Source organism: Acomys russatus, chromosome 18 (genome assembly GCF_903995435.1).
Source record: "Acomys russatus chromosome 18, mAcoRus1.1, whole genome shotgun sequence".
NCBI lineage: Eukaryota > Metazoa > Chordata > Mammalia > Rodentia > Muridae > Acomys > Acomys russatus.
The window spans coordinates 62,098,795-62,115,310 of NC_067154.1; the positions used below are offsets into that span (position 1 = coordinate 62,098,795).

Here is a 16,516-nt window from a genome sequence, read left to right on the forward strand (position 1 = left end):
AAGATTTAAAAAGAGGAAAGCAGCCAAGCCCTTTGCGACCCAAGGGCTCTTGTGCCTCAGGAGGGCACAGAGTCCACCCCCTCCCCCTCCCCAACGGCTGTTTGCATTTTTGTCCCCATCTCCTCTCCCTTCACCCCAGTCCCTCAAACTCTTTTTAACCATGGCTGCTGACTGCATTCCTGCCTCCCTCAGTGTAGGATGGTCACTTCTCTTCAGCCTGCAAATGAGAAGTGACATTTCAGCCAACCCATAAGCAGAGTGGGGACACAGGCCCATTGACGGAGCGCGGCCCAGGGGCCGGCGGGCTCCACAGCATCCGAAGTTGCCTTAATTAATACCATCTTCAATAGTCCAGCGGCCCCCAAAGACAACGCTGAAGAAAGACTTTAAGGCTGGGTGCCCCTGGACAAGCTCCTTCCCCGTGTCATTCAATATTTAATGCGCCGGCTTGTAAGGCAACTACTGGTGGTCCTTTCTCAGCAAGGACATTATTTTTTCACGGTGCCCATAGCCAAGGAAAGCCCTTTAGGCAAAGAAAATCAAAATGTTTGTTGTTTTGGATGACTCATAACTCTTGTTTAACACAAGCACTTTCAGGCAAGTATAACAGGCGCAGCCTCCAAAGCAAACAACACAATCCTCGTGACAGAGCCGGACACAAAAAGCACATTGTCTTGAGGAGTACCCCTTTCTCTGGGGCTAGATGGGGGCCTGTCTCCCAGTGAACACCACGACGCCATTTCACTTTTGAACTATTGTTTTTGAGTTATGCCATGTGGTCAAAAGGAGGGAGCCGGGGGTTGTTTCCAGGCTTCTAAGACAAACGAGTTGCCTTTTCAATGAAATCCCCCCGCGATCTTTGAAAACGGAGTTTAAATGTCACCTCCGCCTTTCTAATGGGCTGGAGGCGACCCTTCAAAGCGCCTGAGTGATAAACGACCCTTATTAAATATGGCCCGGACTGCTGGGAAAGTAAGGCGCTGAGGCCTGCGCGCCGAAGAGCGCCCCTCGCTGGAGGGCCCGGGAGCTGCAGGAACCTGGATCATCTGGGGACCGAGGCCCCAGGACTCGAGCTCCCCGGGTGCGAGATAGGGAGCTGGAGTAGGGAGCTCGGGTGAGGGGGCCTGGTTGTAATACAACTTCTTATCTGCCGCCCCAACACGCCCCGTGAGCCCCATCCCCAGAGCCTTGGCCTGAAAGGTTGGTGCGTCCCCCCCCCCCCCGACTTCTTTTTGTCAGTGGCCCAGTGGCGTCTGCAAGTCTGAGCAGCAAAGTTACTGATTTGCAGGCCGCATGTTAAGGCAGTCCATGTAAGTAATTTCTCCGGGCACCCCAGCAAAGGAGAACAAATCGCTGACAAAGGCGAGCGCTTTCGATTCAGCGGCGTCGTTAAGGCAACCCTGAAGTATCCCCCCGTATAATAAGTTCCACTTCAAAGCGTTTCTCATTGAGCGGTGACTGCTTCGCACTTTTATTAAGTCCGGCCTTTTTCACTCCTAGGAATCATCTGTTTGGTTATTTTTCATCGTGTTTATTTTTCACTATTCACACAGTACTTGTATTAAATAAACAAAGAACAATCGCTCTGCAAATAAAAGTGCTTAGGTGGGGAGAGAAGGAGAGGTGCTGTGGATCACGCGCCCCTGCCTCTTTCCCTCCTCTCTGACATCACTTTCCCCACCCCCACTGGGCTTTCTCTCTCTCTTCATTCTTTCAAGGCAGGAGGTTCTATAGGGGAATCACCACCACCATCAACAACAACAAAAAACTAACACATATGCTATGCACATAGACCTCATACACCCATAGTCTTTGTGTGAGTTTCTGATGAGGTGAGGACTGACTGTACTAACCGGCCATGAAAGTCAGGGTCACTGCAACTGTCTCTTAATAGACTGTCTCCAATTGCTGTGGACAGCCTGCCAGCGACTCCCCTGGCCCTGCCCTTTGCAGCAGCAATTCTGACACTCTGTGTGGATGTACCATAAAAACACTAGTTTGAATTTCAAAGAACGTGCCTTTGAACTTCTCCTCGCCCGATTAGGCCCTTGCGTGACGTGTGAATGCGTGCTCTGGGTCGTTCCTGCGTGGGCGTGGGGGCCTCTAAGAGGTTTTGTTCGCAGGGAGGCAAAGTGTGCTGGCCACCCCAGGGTGCTTTCTCAGCGGTTCTGCGCCCCTCTTCCAGACTTAGAAGGCCCTGAGGTCACGGGTGGTGTTTGGGCAAACCACTGGCAGATGGCAGGGGGGTAGTGGTGTAACTAGATGGGCCTGATTCTTAAATCTGTGGATTGTTTCCTCTGCCTTGTGATAGCTTCCCTTCCTCACTGACTTACGGTGACCACTTGGGAAATGCAGGCGTCTCTCCTCCAAGATTGTTGCTTCCTAGCCAAACTGGGATGTAAGCATAAGTTGGAGCCCAACATCACTCCTTTCAAGTCACAGCGCCGATGACTCAGGAAAGCACAAGCCTTCAAAGGCTTCCAGGAAATGAAAGTATATCAGTTATGAGCGTGTAATCCACATACTCGGTGGGCAGACAGTTGGGCCCAGCTTGCAAGGCCTGTAGGCCCCAGGGCCAGGGCACTTGTGTGGCCACCTCCAACTCAAGCGCTCATGATGCCCTCCCTGTTACTCCCTTTCTAAGTACCTTAGGCTTTCCTAACACTACAGATTTTTTTTTTTTTAAACCAAAGATCATTTGAATAGGAGAAATATATAAACGAGGAAGAACCGTGCGTTTTGAAGAGCCTCCTGGCCTGGAAAACAATGGTAGCCGATTTAGTGTTTGCAGAGGCCACTTTTTTTTTTGCAGAGGGAAAGATGAAGTCTTTGATGATCGCCAACTTAGTGTCAGTAAGTGGCTTTCTTTGAAACATACTCAGATGGGGACGTCTTGCTTGCCAATTGCCATAGAAATCTTAACACACCATGAAGACTGTCCGAGCGCCAAGCCTTCCGCTCTGCACTAAACTACTTTGAAGTGGCTCAGGAGGGGCAGTGGTCAATTTTGACTCTATAGACTGGACAGGGGACGCTGGGAGTGGGAGACTGTGCGTTTTTAAAGCAGAAAATAAGAAGGGGAAACTTGTTTTATACACTCCATACAAGCTTCTGCTCATTGTCACGATATCTTTTATATTTCCCATGAATGATTCATGTCTCGGTGGCTTTGTGTCACCCTTCTTTTCACAAGAAACTTCATTAGGGAGCTGTAAGTTTCCCCATTGATTGGAGCCCTCATTTACGGGGTGTTTTCTCCTTCGCGCCGGTTATTGTCACCAGGCTTAAAACAACTCTTGGCAACCTGTTTCACCTTTACTGCATTTAACAGACCTGACTTTGAAAAGCCACTATAACCTTTTGGAGAAATGCTTATTGATGTGACTACCAATTGTTTTTTAAATACTTGCCTTTTTATCTGTTTTGTAGTGGTGGGCATAAAAACAAGTAAACATTGCAGAGCCAAACTACCAGCTCGAGCCGCTGGAATATTTTGTTACCAAGCAAGAATTGTCTAACACCTGCCCCGAAATACTGAGCTTAACTTCCACTCTCCAAAATAAACTAAAATTGCAATCTGATCCTCCCCTCCCCACGGTGTCCACTAATCAACTTCCTTCCACGGTTACAACCCACCCCTGAGCAGTTTTGCTGTCACCTGCTTTATGTCTGGAGCCTCTTGCTGTCCCTCACTTGATTGTTAGTAAGTCATCACTAAGCACATTATTAATTTTAGTGAAAGAAGGGGCTGGCTCTGAGATTTGTGTAAATGTACTTGTAACCGCAGGGATTTGTTTCCATAAATTTCCTGGGTTTTTCAAGATCAGTGGTTCTCAACCTGTGGGTCTCAGTGTTGGTGTTGAATGGCCCTTTCACAAGGGTCACTGAAGGCCATTGGAAAACACAGATATGTACATTACAGTTCCTAACAGTAGCAGCAAAATAATTTTATGGTTGGCGGTCACCACACAAGGAAGTGTATTAAAGCACCAGGAAGGCTGAGAACCAAGGCTCCAGCCTAAACTCTAAGTATGCCAAGTCATGTGCCCCCCTCCACCCTCCTTGCCTCTGGAGCTGATGAGAGACCAAGGAAGGGCAGGCTAGAGTTCACCGCCTTAGCAACTGTTCTGTTTTAGAAGAACAACAGAGATATGCCATTGGGTAAAAGTAGCAATACATAGGAAGAGTACCTTTATTACATTTGCCCATCATCATCATCATCCTTGCTTTCTTTCTAACGGAGGGACACACTTTTAAGGTTTTATTTTCATTGTATCAGGAACCAATAAATCTGTGGCAGTTAACCTATGCATGGCAAAATACATAAAATACATATTCCTTTGTTTCATAATAAATAAACTTGTAGCGTGATAAAAGACTAGTGCAAACCACCATTGAAAAGTTGTATAAATAAAACAATTCATACATCAGGAGTACCTTGTCCTAACAAGTTTACAGTACATCATAAGTTATCCCACCCACGTTCATACCTCATCTTTTCCATTTGAAAGTGAATAGCAGGAAAAGTCAAATAAACTTTTAAAATGTAGAATTATTCTATATTCAAGTTGCAGGTCTTTCTCTGTAACGGAGAGTTTGCATGTTTTCATATTTCCTGTAACGATCTGAAGACAACATTGAAGGCGTCCACATAACAGCACCATGCAATGTACTAGCAATATAATCTATAAACTACACAGTCTTATCAACATGAAGCAAAGACATGCAGGAAGAGCCTCAAGCTTTCACATTACCTTGTCATTCAAGTAAGCTTAAAAATATATATTTTATATTTCCTCACTTTCTTTTCTTTTTCCTTAAATAAACCATGAATCATAAATGACAACCTTTCACCAAAATGCGTTAATATATCTCTTTGGTGTGCTTTGAAGTCTTCCAGGAAAAAAAAAAAAAGGATCTCTAAGAATAAATTAAAAACTGTACAAATAAAAGTATTTGCAGACAAGTTATTGACAATGACAAGACTACATTGATCACTCACAGCACACAAAACAAATTCCTACAAATCATGGGGGTGTGTCTTCAGGGTCTCTGAGGGTAAATTAGTACCCTGAGTATGTGTCTATGATGTTTCTGATGGGCTCGAGTTTACACAGAAGATGTGGGGAACCAACTGAATACAAACTGACTAAGAGTTATTGTCCTAGGTCCTTGACCCTTTGTGTCCTGGCTTGACAGCTCTGGCAAAGGTCACACATTCAGTGTTTGGTGGTAACTATAAACCTTTTAAAAATTTTAACGCATACAGCAACTCCTCCCCTTGTAATGTAAATCATATACTTGACACTGTCATTTTCAAATGGAAGAGGACTCAGTCCTCATGTCACAGATGAAAGAAAATGCATTAAAAATAAAGTCTTTCTTTAAAAAAAGATTGACACAGCAGTATAAAAGAGGAGTTGGCCTTTTTTTTTGTTTGTGTGTGTGTGTTTTTTTTAAAGCTTTAAAAAATGGACAGGATGCCATCCTAACACTTCCTCAGACTTCACAGTGTGTGTTGGCATCCTAAAGAACTTATGGTCAAAAACATAACTCCTTATTAACCAACAGGTCTGGAAATAGCAAGGAGGCAGCATCTGAAACTCCCAACTTAAAATCAAAACAGCAGAACCCAACAGAGGAAGAAGAAAGCACTTGTAATTACTTGGAGTTTATAAAAGATCACAGTTTCCCAGTTTTCTGTTTCGGCAGCTCTTCCCCATTTCTGCACGAGCAATCACAGTGGCAAGACACGTGGAGCTATATTAAGGTGGCTGCACTTTGCTTTTGTTTTGTTTCTAGAAAAAAAAAAAATCACACAATCCAATCCTGTATAAAAATATCATGTTATATGGTGAGGTCAGTAATAAAAGCATAGGAATTAAAATGATAAATATTAGAAATCAAAGTTTTGTTTGTTTTACAAAAGCTTTTGGATACAGGCACAGTCCAGGTCTGTTGTCAGTGCAGCAAGTGTGTGTTTTACAATCAGAGGCCTTTGCAGAATTAGCCTACCAGAAGGCTCAAAAGCAGCCCTCATTATGGTGTCAGAGGCATCTGAGAGGAACTCCAGGACATGGAGAGGGCCGGTTGCTGTGTTAATATTCTTTTTTCTCTCATTTAATAGATACACACATACACACACACACATATTGTATTGGCAGTGTATAACTCAATTTCTTCACTCATTTTCCTTGACAGAATCTGCCTCCAGGACTGTCCCCCTGCAGCGTACAAGTCCAACTTGGTTGCTTTTTATTTGTTTGCTATTACTTTTTCTCCCCAGTGCTAGAGACTGAACCCAAGGCCTTGTACACACTAGGCAAGTGCTCTACCACTGAGCTGCATCCCTCTTCCTGTTTTGTTTTACTGTCTTTCTGTTTGTTTTTTTTTAAAAGGAGAAAAGGAAATTAAGAAACAAACAAACAAACAAAAAACCCACAACCAAATATCTTAATTAAATTAATTAAATGTACAAACACCATAGGGTTTCATACTGAATAAATAGGGCTAATTAGACCTGGTGGCAAGTGTGAGTCACCAGTTTGTCTCAGGATCTGATCTGCATTGTCCTTAGGTTAGGATGTGGTCCAAGGGCTCCCACTTATCAATAATAATCCTAATGTATCGTCCGCACGGCTTCGGAGTTCCCATTTCCGTACATTTCCTCGTCCTCAGACTCAGAGGTGGTTCCATTGCTGGAAGGCGTGTGGAGGTGGCTGGGGGCCCCACTGGCCTGGCAGACGTACCACTCGTTGAGGTTGGTCACCTGAGGGGACAAAGTGCTGGATCGACTCCTGGCAGGGTCCAGCACAGGCGACAAGTTGTCACCCATTGAAGCCCCCACTGAGGAGTAGCCCAGGGCTCCTGGGGAAGGTGGGGGGGATTTGCAGTGAATCTTCATGTGCTTCCTCAGAGAGCTTGGGTGAGTGTACGACTTGTCACAGCCCCGGATCTTGCAGTAGTAGGGCTTGTCGCTGGTGTGCACATGCGAGTGTTTCTTTCGGTCACTGCTATTGGCAAACTTCCTGTCACAGCCATCAAATTCACATTTGAAAGGCTTTTCTCCTGTAACAAAACACAGGGAAAGTTAACAGTCACTTTCCAGGACCTCACATTTGAAGACATTTCAGAACAAGTGTGTGTGTGTGGGAGGGGGGTCCCTCATGCTCCTGAGGAGCAACTTGCAGCTTTATTCCTGACTACACAAGGGAGGAGACACTGCAAGGCCTGGCCTGCATCCCCTGGCCTGGAGGCTTGGCTTAGACTTGGGTTATAAGGACCAGAGGTTACCTCCAATAGCATCAGAGGGGTTAGAGTGACATTTGACATTCAGGAAGTGTCACCAAGGGCCTCCATGCTAACCCCCACCACCTTAGGGTCAGAACACAGAAAAATGCAAGTGTAAGATTCTCCCGGTTAAAATAAATACAAATGAAACCATATTTCCAAAACTATGTGTATAGAGAATTGAAGGGGGGGCGGAAGCCATGGACATATATACTAAGTTTGCAGTAGCTCAGGGGCACAGTAAGATGACAGTGGCTTGTATCTGAGGGCCTTCCTAGATCTCAGTGATGAAAGAGTAACCACTCTTCTCTTTAGAAATAAAGACACCTGTGAAATACACAATCTTGAGGTTTTACAAAGCTGGTTGGGCAGAGGTCAGGCCATTGGCTTCTGCATCCCACCAACTATCCTCATAGGCCTGAGGTGCAGGAGGGAGAGTCTGCCTGTACCTTCTGAGGCCTGAGGAAACTTATCCTGACAGCCTTCTTCACCATTGCTTTTAAAAGCATAAATCCTTTGGTCTATAACCTCTTTTAATTTAATTTAACAGTCCCAAGAACACAACTCCTTATATACAAGGCCAGGAAGTGCTTAAGTAAAGCTGTAACTAGGGAAATTTAGCCATGTCAGTTTAGTTTATAAACAAGAGAAGACAACAGGTTAGATTATAACTGAGTTCTCCCTCTCACCCCAACACCTATGAGCTTGATGTTTTCCGGTCCTAGTCATCCCATAATACTATTTCATTATATATATATCTATATATTTATATTTGCTGCCCCATCGGGATGATTAAAAAAGCAGAGCAAAACATCCTACAAAAACAAAACTCACAGCTGCTCAGACACAGAACACAGGGCAATGTTCTTTGTTTTGGATAAAATGTTTAGAAAGACAAAAGTAAATAAATGTCTGTGGTTAATTATCTTATTTTCTGCATACAAATATTTCAGTGAAATCTCTTTTTCTCTCTCTCATCAGTGTTAACTGCTCCAATGCCAGAAGATGATAACAAAGGGTATTTAAATGCCTGGGGTGCTTCTTCCCCAAGAGAAAATACTGTTTAAAAATGAAGTAGGGAAAAAAAAATGAAGTGGGAGTTATTTGGGAAATGTACCTCCTACATTAATGTGGAAGGGACACACAGCTCAGTGATAATCACTTCCTTTACAAATCCTCTACAGATGGGAATAAAACAAAACCAACCCCTTCCTACCAGAGTGTGGACATCAAGGGAAGCTCAAGGCAAGCCTCATCTAACACAGCACCGTTTTAAACATATATTATGTTATATATTCATACTTAGAATCAGCCCTTCAACATGGAGGCTTAAGAGTGGTTTTATGTATTCTAAGCAAATGCACTATGGTTCAAATTTCTCGTGTTTCTAAGCAGCTTACATGTCTTTGGATTAAAAAAAAATAAGTCTTTTGAATATCGTTGGCTTTTCTGTAAACACTGGAGAAAGAGCAGCGCAGGACTCAGTGAAGGCAGGGAGTGGAAAGCAAGGTAGGAAATAAAGGACTGCGGTGGGGGGGGGGGAGAAGTAAGCTAGATAGAAGTGAACAGCCCACGTTGTCTAGAGGCCTAGGAAGGCCTAACCGGAGGGACTGGGGCAACCCCAGTGGATCGTTAGGGACACTGACAGAAGGGTCATGTGAGAAGTGAACTATGCAGAGTGTTGGAGACTTGGTGCTTGTAGGAAAGACCTGTGTGGGATACTGCCTAGAGCTTGCCAACTCCCTCTAGACACTGGCCAGACACAGGTTATAAATGCAGCTGAGGGCACGAGGGTCAGGAAGCAGGCCTTGAGGAGTGGCCTGGGGATTAGCCCTGTATCCATCTGCTCTAGGATCCTAGATAACCCCACAAAGGGAAGGCAGTATTGCAGGGGACGGAAGGAAGTGGGAACCGTCTCTATGTGGATTCAATGCCCGGTGGCTGACAAAGCCCCAGGACAGCCAAACACTGGGCAGGCTATGCACAGAATCCGGAGATGCCAGCGTCCCTCTCGAGGGCCACCACACAAGCTCCACCTGGAAGGGTCCGTACAGCCTCTGCGTGTGGGAACAAGAAACGGAACCAAAGAAAACCCTGCCGCGGGGTCTCTTCCTGCCACAGATGGGGTCAGAGGGCAACCTGTCCTGTGGGAACCCAAAAGCCATGAAGCGAGTCAGTTTCTCCTCGGTCTGCCCGCAGCCTTCAGGGTGGGTGAGGTCCACTCTTCTCCCGAGGCCTAGGAACATGGAGAGGGCCCAAAACCTCCTGCACTGCATTGGAAAGTTCTCTTCGGCCCTGGCTGCACAAGGCGTGCAGCTGGCTTAGCTGGCCTGGGTGTTTTTTAACAAGAGTCTCTAGGGAAGTTTCCGTTTGGAAAAGTCATTAAGGAGAATTGATTCCCGGTTAGGGAAAGGAAGGGAAGGAGAGAACGAAAGAGAGAGAAAAAAAGGCCTCTAAGGAAAACGCACTTCTAGCCGGTCCTATCATTCTGTGGGTCCTGCTGGTTACTAGGAGGCCTGCAAGGTGTAGAGCCACAAAAGCAAGGCCTGAGGTTGCAGCCTGGACCACCTGAGCCCAGCTGCTCTCCTAAAGACCGGTGATCCCTGCAAACGGGTTGCCTCTTTTTCCCTGGTGCGCCGATAAATCAGTCAAGTGATTATTGAATGTAAACTCAGGTTACCCTAAGTGTCCTCGGAGGAGTAATATTGCGTACCATATAAATCTAGACTATACTCGCGCTCCACAGCGCTTTAGACGGGCGCGACTGTGAGTTCTACAGAGCCACAGGACCGACAGGGCCTATCCCTCTACCGCCCCACGTCTCAGCCTCCCTCACCAGGGCCACCGAGCCCTGACGTGCTTGCTGTACAGTGGGAGGAGGAACCTCAGAGTTGAGAGTTTCCCCCAACTTCCACAGAAGGGTAGGCCTTACCGACCCAAGCAAAGCATCCCCACAGGGACGAGAACCCTCTTCCCTTAAAGGACAGAAGCCAACTTCTCCAGTGACCAACACACTGTAGAGCGGGCTAGTGGAACCTGTGTGAGTCGGTGCGTGAGGGTATGTAAATGAAGTGTTGAGTTGAGAGAGAATGTGCAAAGGAGGTCGTGGTGTCACAGGAGTGTGTGCGTCGCGAGCCGGTGAAGATGTACCAGAGCGTGTGTGAAAAGGTTGGAGGCCTTCTAGGGCCTCAGGTCTCTCCCAGAGGCCTTCCTCAACCGGCCCCAGGGGCGGGGGCACCCGGACCCCTCTTCCCGGGTGGAGCCTCACTGACCAGCCTCTAATCCCACGCGCCCCTCCCACGCCGTATCTCTGCAAAGCAGAGGCCGCGCAAGGACCGCGTCTCGTGGGGGGAGGGAGGTCACCGAGCAACCCTAGCTAGAGGTCCCCCTTCCCCAAGGCCCTCCGGACCTCCAGGGGCCGGGCGCTTCGGGGCAGCCGACTGTCCTGGGCGCTTTCCTGCTGCTGCTGCTGCTGCTGCTCCCGGGCGGCGGCGGCGGCGGCGGCTGGAGCGCGTTGCCGGTCCCGGTGGAGGGGTTGCGGGCGCGCTGGAGACTCGGCAGAGAGGGAGGCCAGCGCTGGGCCTGTGTGTGCTATCGAATTACTTATTCATAGAAAGAAGAGGGAGGGGGGGAGAAAAAAAAGAAGTCACATGTCCGGGTTATACGTATATGGAGAAGCAGCAGAAAGAGGGAAAAATGAAAGCGAGCAGAAGGCGAAGCAGCGGCGAGGCGGCGGCGGCGGCGCAGCCAGGGACGGACACCCACCTGTATGAGTGCGCTTATGAATCTTGAGGTTCTCGGAGCGCGCGAAGACCTTGCCGCAGCCGGGGAAACGGGCATGGGAAGGGCTTCTCGCCGGTGTGCACGCGGATGTGGTTGATGAGCTTGTACTTGGCCTTGAAGGGCTTGCCCTCGCGCGGACAGTCCTCCCAGAAGCAGACGTGGCTGCTCTGCTCCGGGCCGCCCACGTGCTCCACCGTGACGTGGTTCACCAGCTCGTGCATGGTGCCGAAAGTTTTGGAGCAGGGCTTGGCGCCGCTGGCCGCGGGCGGCGGCCCCGGCCAGCTCCTCCGGGTCCAGCCACTTGCAGATGAGCTCCCGCTTGATTGGCTGCCGCATGTAGCGCAGGAAGGCCCCGGCCGCCCCCGGTAGGTGGGGGTGGTGCGGGTGCGGCGCGGGCGCCGGCGGTGGCGCCGGGGGCGGCGCGTGGTGCTGCAGGTGGGGCCCGGGCCCGGCCGCCGCCGCAGCCGCCGCTGCCGCGGCCAGGTTCAGGTTTAAGTTCACGGCTCCGTAGCCGTGCAGGGCAGCGGCCGCAGCGGCCGCCACCGCCCCGTAGTGCGCGTCCCCTGAGCGCGGAGCGAAGGGCGGCTCCGCGCGGCCGTACAGCTCAGCCGCAGCCGCCGCGGCGGCCGCCAGCCCCAGGCGCATCTGGCCGTTGAGCGGGTGGCCGCCTGGAGCCCCCGGAGAGTCATGCAGGGCGGGAAAGAGAGCGGGGCCGCCGCCGTCCCGTCCCGCGTAGGTGCCGCTGGCCGAGATGAACATCCCGGCGGGGTGGGGAGGCGGGGTAGGGTGCTGAGGGGAGCTGCTGCCGGACTGCTGCTCCCCTCCGAGCGGGGCCCCGTGCATGACCGCCGCAGGGGCCGTGGCGGAAAGGTCCCTCCGGAGGACGAAGTCCCTGCTGTGGCCTTTGCCGCTGCTGCCGCCGCCGCCACTGTTGGTGGCGGTGTAGCCCGAGAGGGCAGGAGGAGGAGGAGGCGGGGGAGGGGGAGAGGGGGACTGGGAGGGAGGAAGAGGAGGGGCTGGAGGCGGGGGCGCCGTGGCCTGCGCGCCACTGCTGCCCCCGCCGTCGGGGTGGGTGCGGGCGCCTGGGTGCGTCCCTGAGGCCCCGGGGCGGGCGCCCCGCCTGGGAGCCTGGGACTGTCCAGGGAGCACCTGGGCTGGAGGGCTGGGGTCGTGCCCGCTGGCCTGTGCCATGTGCTCGGGTCCGAGCGCAGTGCTGGCCACACCGGGGTCAGTGCCTAGGTCCCGCGGGTGGAGATGCGTGGCGGCGGCGCGGAGTTGGGAGTGGGCGGGCGGGCCAGCCAGCACCGGGAGGCCTGTCATATTTTGAAGCTGTTGGGCCTGAGCCGTTGCCAAATCTGCTAATCTCAGCGCTGGCGGATTCCTCTTGCTCAAAGGGGCCTCCATCATAACTATACAATCAGGCCCATAGACGCTCACTGGGGGGACTTTTCCCCCCTCTGCCCGCCTTCAAAAACATGTATATATTAGGCGCTCTTTAACTTCTTGTGTCCTCGCCTCCTAACTGCTTATTCTTGTCCCCACTCTATCCTCCAGCAATTGGCAGAGTGAACACCACATTTGAGCTGCACAGTGGGACCAAGATTTTGGAAATGGCACGGGTGGGATTGGAGGGAGCCCTTTGATTGGCAGCTGGCTCGGCTGCGCGATTGGCTCCGGTTCAGGCTCTTGGCCCAGCAGGGAACCGCCCCCGTGCTCGAGACCGCCTGTGCTTTCACTTGGTGCCTCCGCCTCCCCCGGAGCTTTTCATCCCCCGTTTCCACAGAGATGCCCAAGTTCCACTTGCAGAAAGTTTACGGTTGTCCTGCGCTCTCGGTCGACGCCCCAAGAGTAGACCGTCTGCTAGCTCCCGGCCAGAGTTGACCCAATTGAGAGGGGTCAGGGGACCGCCCCACCAGGGGTAAAGCTAGAGGGCTGACGGGGGCGGGAGGCGGTTAAAACCCACGGATAGCAGCACTTTTTACCTCCTCTCCTGGATGATCTCTTGGCTGCTCTCTGGACCGAGTGACTGCATCTATAACGATGCCAGAAACGTCTTCTATGATCCCCATCTGCCCCTGGGCCCACGTGGAGTGCAGACTGGAAGCCGAGTGAGGACGGTTATTAAACTATATTGGTTACAAAACAACTCGACGGAGCTTGACAAAGTACCAAAGTCAAAATAATATATAATAAACCTTTCCCCAAAGAAACAGTCTTGATTGGACTTCTTAGTTCACGGATCGAACATGGTTCAAAGGAAGGACCTCAAGTTGTAATCTCAGTAAGCAAGGGTTCTAGGGCTGCTGCTGCTGCTGCTGGTGGTGGTGGTGGGTGGTGGTGCTGCTGCTGCTGCTGGTGGTGGTGCTGGTGCTGGTGGTGGTGCTGCTGCTGCTGGTGCTGGTGCTGCTGGTAATATGGAAAAGGGCAAAGCTAACTTTTGCCTCTCAGATACAGTGCCAGGGAAAGTCAAGTGCCATCTCTCCTAAGTGAAACTGTTAAACAAGAGATGTCCTTTAAGGAGAATTCCTCCTTCCTGTCCAGAAAGCACTCCACATACGTGCCTCAGTTTCTCCAAAAGGGCCACAAACTAGAATAGACCAACAATATGTTTTAAAACCAGTAAGTATCTTGACTATTTATTTGTTAATAGAATAAGTTTCCTCCTTCCTAAACCGAAATGTCATGCTTGAAAAAACTAGGATCTCATGGCCCAGGTTTTAGTGAATGCTATCCATTTGCCACCAAACAAGCTTTTTAAAAACATAAGTAGGTCCCTGCATCATGGAGAGCTTCAGGCAAAGAAGTGTGAGACACCCCCTTAAATAGGAGTTCCAATCTCCCAAAGTCTCATTTGATTTTTTAAAAATAAAATATTCTTAATTTTGTGATGTCCTAAAATGCTCAAATTTGAGCAAATACTATTTCGATCCCTTCCATTAAAATCATTTATAAAGTAGCAAAGACGAGTTGAATGTGATGCCACACACATCCAGATGTGGAAAGTGGGGGTAAGGTAGGGAGAGGGCAGGAAAGAAAGAAAGCATATTTAAACTTAATTTGTTAATAGTTTGAGTAAAGCTCAAGCCCCCCCCCCAAAGCTGTCATCAAACCATAGTTCTCAAAAGAAATAAATATTATTTCAAAAGGATTGATTTGCTAGTGCTATTGACAGTGGTGTGAACTGTGCTGCAGCAGAGACTTCCTTTCTATGAACCTTGGGAATGTCATTTCTTTTATAAACCTGACAAGCAAACAAAGACAGTCATGCCATCACACTGCAAATGCCTTTTTTTTTTTTTTTTTTTTTCTCAAACGAAGTTTAAATCTAGGAAAAAATGCAAAGGGCACAAGCAGAAACACACACAGTTATCAGTGACAAAATCCGCATTTCTATTTGGGGAGAGTTCTTGGATGACTTGTTTCAGAGACTTTAAACACCTTGAGCCAGCCAAGGAAAGGGTGGGGGAGCGCAGTGCCGTCTGTGTAGACGTCACCCTGGGAATTACTACCACTGTCTCCGGTTCCTCGAAGGACATTTCAAATGATTTTCCTTTATTCCAATCTCTTGACAATGAACACCCACAATAGCAGTAAGGAGAGCTCTGAGTTCGCTCCTGCAGCTTATCTGCAAAACCAAGCCAAACCCAAAAAGTGAATAAAGAAAGTAAGTACGACCTAGTTTATAATATAGACCGTTGAGCAATTTTATTGTGCAATAAAATGGGTACCTCCAGCCCCTTCAAAATAGCTTTTTGTCAAAATTATAACTGCTTTGTTTTATTGAATTGCTGAAATTTAATGGTTTAATGGGTGGAGGCATGAAGGAAAGGCTGTAAAAAATGTGAATAATGCTACAGCAGAGCCGTGTGGAATCTGGAACCCGCCTCCTTGTACAACTCTTGTTAAACACAGCATGATATGTATCTGTCATCGATTTAATATGTCTTAATTCAAATATAGCTCCGTGATCAATTCCTTTTAATAGGAGCCTTAAAAAAAGAAAGAAAGAAAGAAAAATACTTTCTTAGGAAATAACAGATTTGAGTGGTGACTGAGAAGGGAATATTTACAAAGTGAGCTTAATGAATATTTAAATAAATGACCAAACCCAAGCCCTTAAAAAGATAATTGACCCAGGTAAATCGACTTGAGATGCTAATTCTTAAAAGAAAGGGCTGGGGAGCAAAATTTCAATCAACACCAATAAGGCGCCAATAAACCGCCTGCCAATTAAACCTGAGAATAGGCCTAGCTGCTTGGTCTTCAGGAAGGCTCGCTGTGGATTTCCGGGATTGCCTTGCTTTATAAAAGGGCTTTTTATTTTGTAGACGCGCTTTTTGTTATTGTGATGACCCGCCTGACCCCAGGTGCGCTGTTTCTTTTTCAAGCTATTTGGGAGCCAACCCAAAACCCCTTTAAATCCCAGACTTTCTAAGGACGCAGTCGCTGTCACACTGCCTAAATAAACAACAATTTCCAGAGCGTTGAAGAGAATAATGTTCTAGTTTCCAAAGTAGGGAGTGGAGTTAGCCACTTCTAACGTGGAACTTACGCAAACTCATGCTGGAGCCTGCACTTTGTGCTGCAGAGGCCCTTATGGAAGGTAGAGCTATACTAAGCTTTGGAAAGACCAGTGCTGTGAGGCACCAAGGGCTGTGGGGACCGTGCGTTTACAGACCTCACGTTGGCTCCAGGATCCCCCAACCTCTTTCCAGCCCCCCAAACAAAGGCGCGCGGAGGTGGAAGGCACAGACAACTCCCAGCTGGCAGGAACCCGATAACCACACCGCAGCTTAGCTGCCTAAAGGCCACAGAACTTGGCGCCTGAGACGCTGCGGCCGGCTTCCCGCTGTCGGGAGGGAGGCATGCGTCTCCCAGCTCCAGGTGCCATCAGTGCCTCACTTAACACAGTCAAGTTTCCTACGATGGGTGTAGGCAATTAATAAACTCTAAGGGAAGTGAATTGGATATTTCCTGGCTCTTGAGCCTTTGTTTGATTGTTTCTCCAGGCGGACGGGGGGGGGGGCGTATTGGAGGACGGTAGGTGGGGTGGACAAAAAAGGATCTGGGGAGACCCACCGAGATGTCTTTTTATTGCCCCTGCAATTGCTTTACGACTCGCCAGTCCCGCGTGGTTTCTGAGAGGCGGCCTCCATGCAGAAGGGCTGGGTGCCGGGCAGATTTGCAAAGTCTAGGGCGCTTTGGATTGAATCAGGCGGGTTCAAGGGCGAACTGGGCACAGTCGGAGGAAGGCTGAAACTGAGCGGGAGTGCTAAGGGATGCATAACCCATTCAGGTTGGAAATTGCTATCAAGCACTAAGGGTGGTGGTGATAGTCCACCCAGATTTTTCTACAAGCCGGAGCCAGGAAGGCAAGCGGGCCAGCATATCTTCGTTTTAGCGGGAGCTCTATCAAGGCAAGAAGAGATGATGACTGTAGGTT

General features: G+C 49.1%; 2 protein-coding genes across 2 annotated transcripts in view; one reads left to right on the plus strand and one right to left on the minus strand.

Annotated features, from left to right (window-relative positions):
- The window catches only part of Pcca (propionyl-CoA carboxylase subunit alpha), an 842,751-nt gene that overhangs the window by 463,531 nt on the left and 362,704 nt on the right, over positions 1–16,516 (plus strand). The window lies entirely within an intron of this gene.
- Zic5 (Zic family member 5) lies at positions 6,427–12,650 on the minus strand. Its single transcript, XM_051160994.1, is given in 4 exon segments — positions 6,427–7,068; positions 11,056–11,122; positions 11,124–11,346; positions 11,348–12,650. Coding segments are annotated over 4 exon segments (1,872 nt in total). The 5' UTR covers positions 12,481–12,650; the 3' UTR covers positions 6,427–6,619.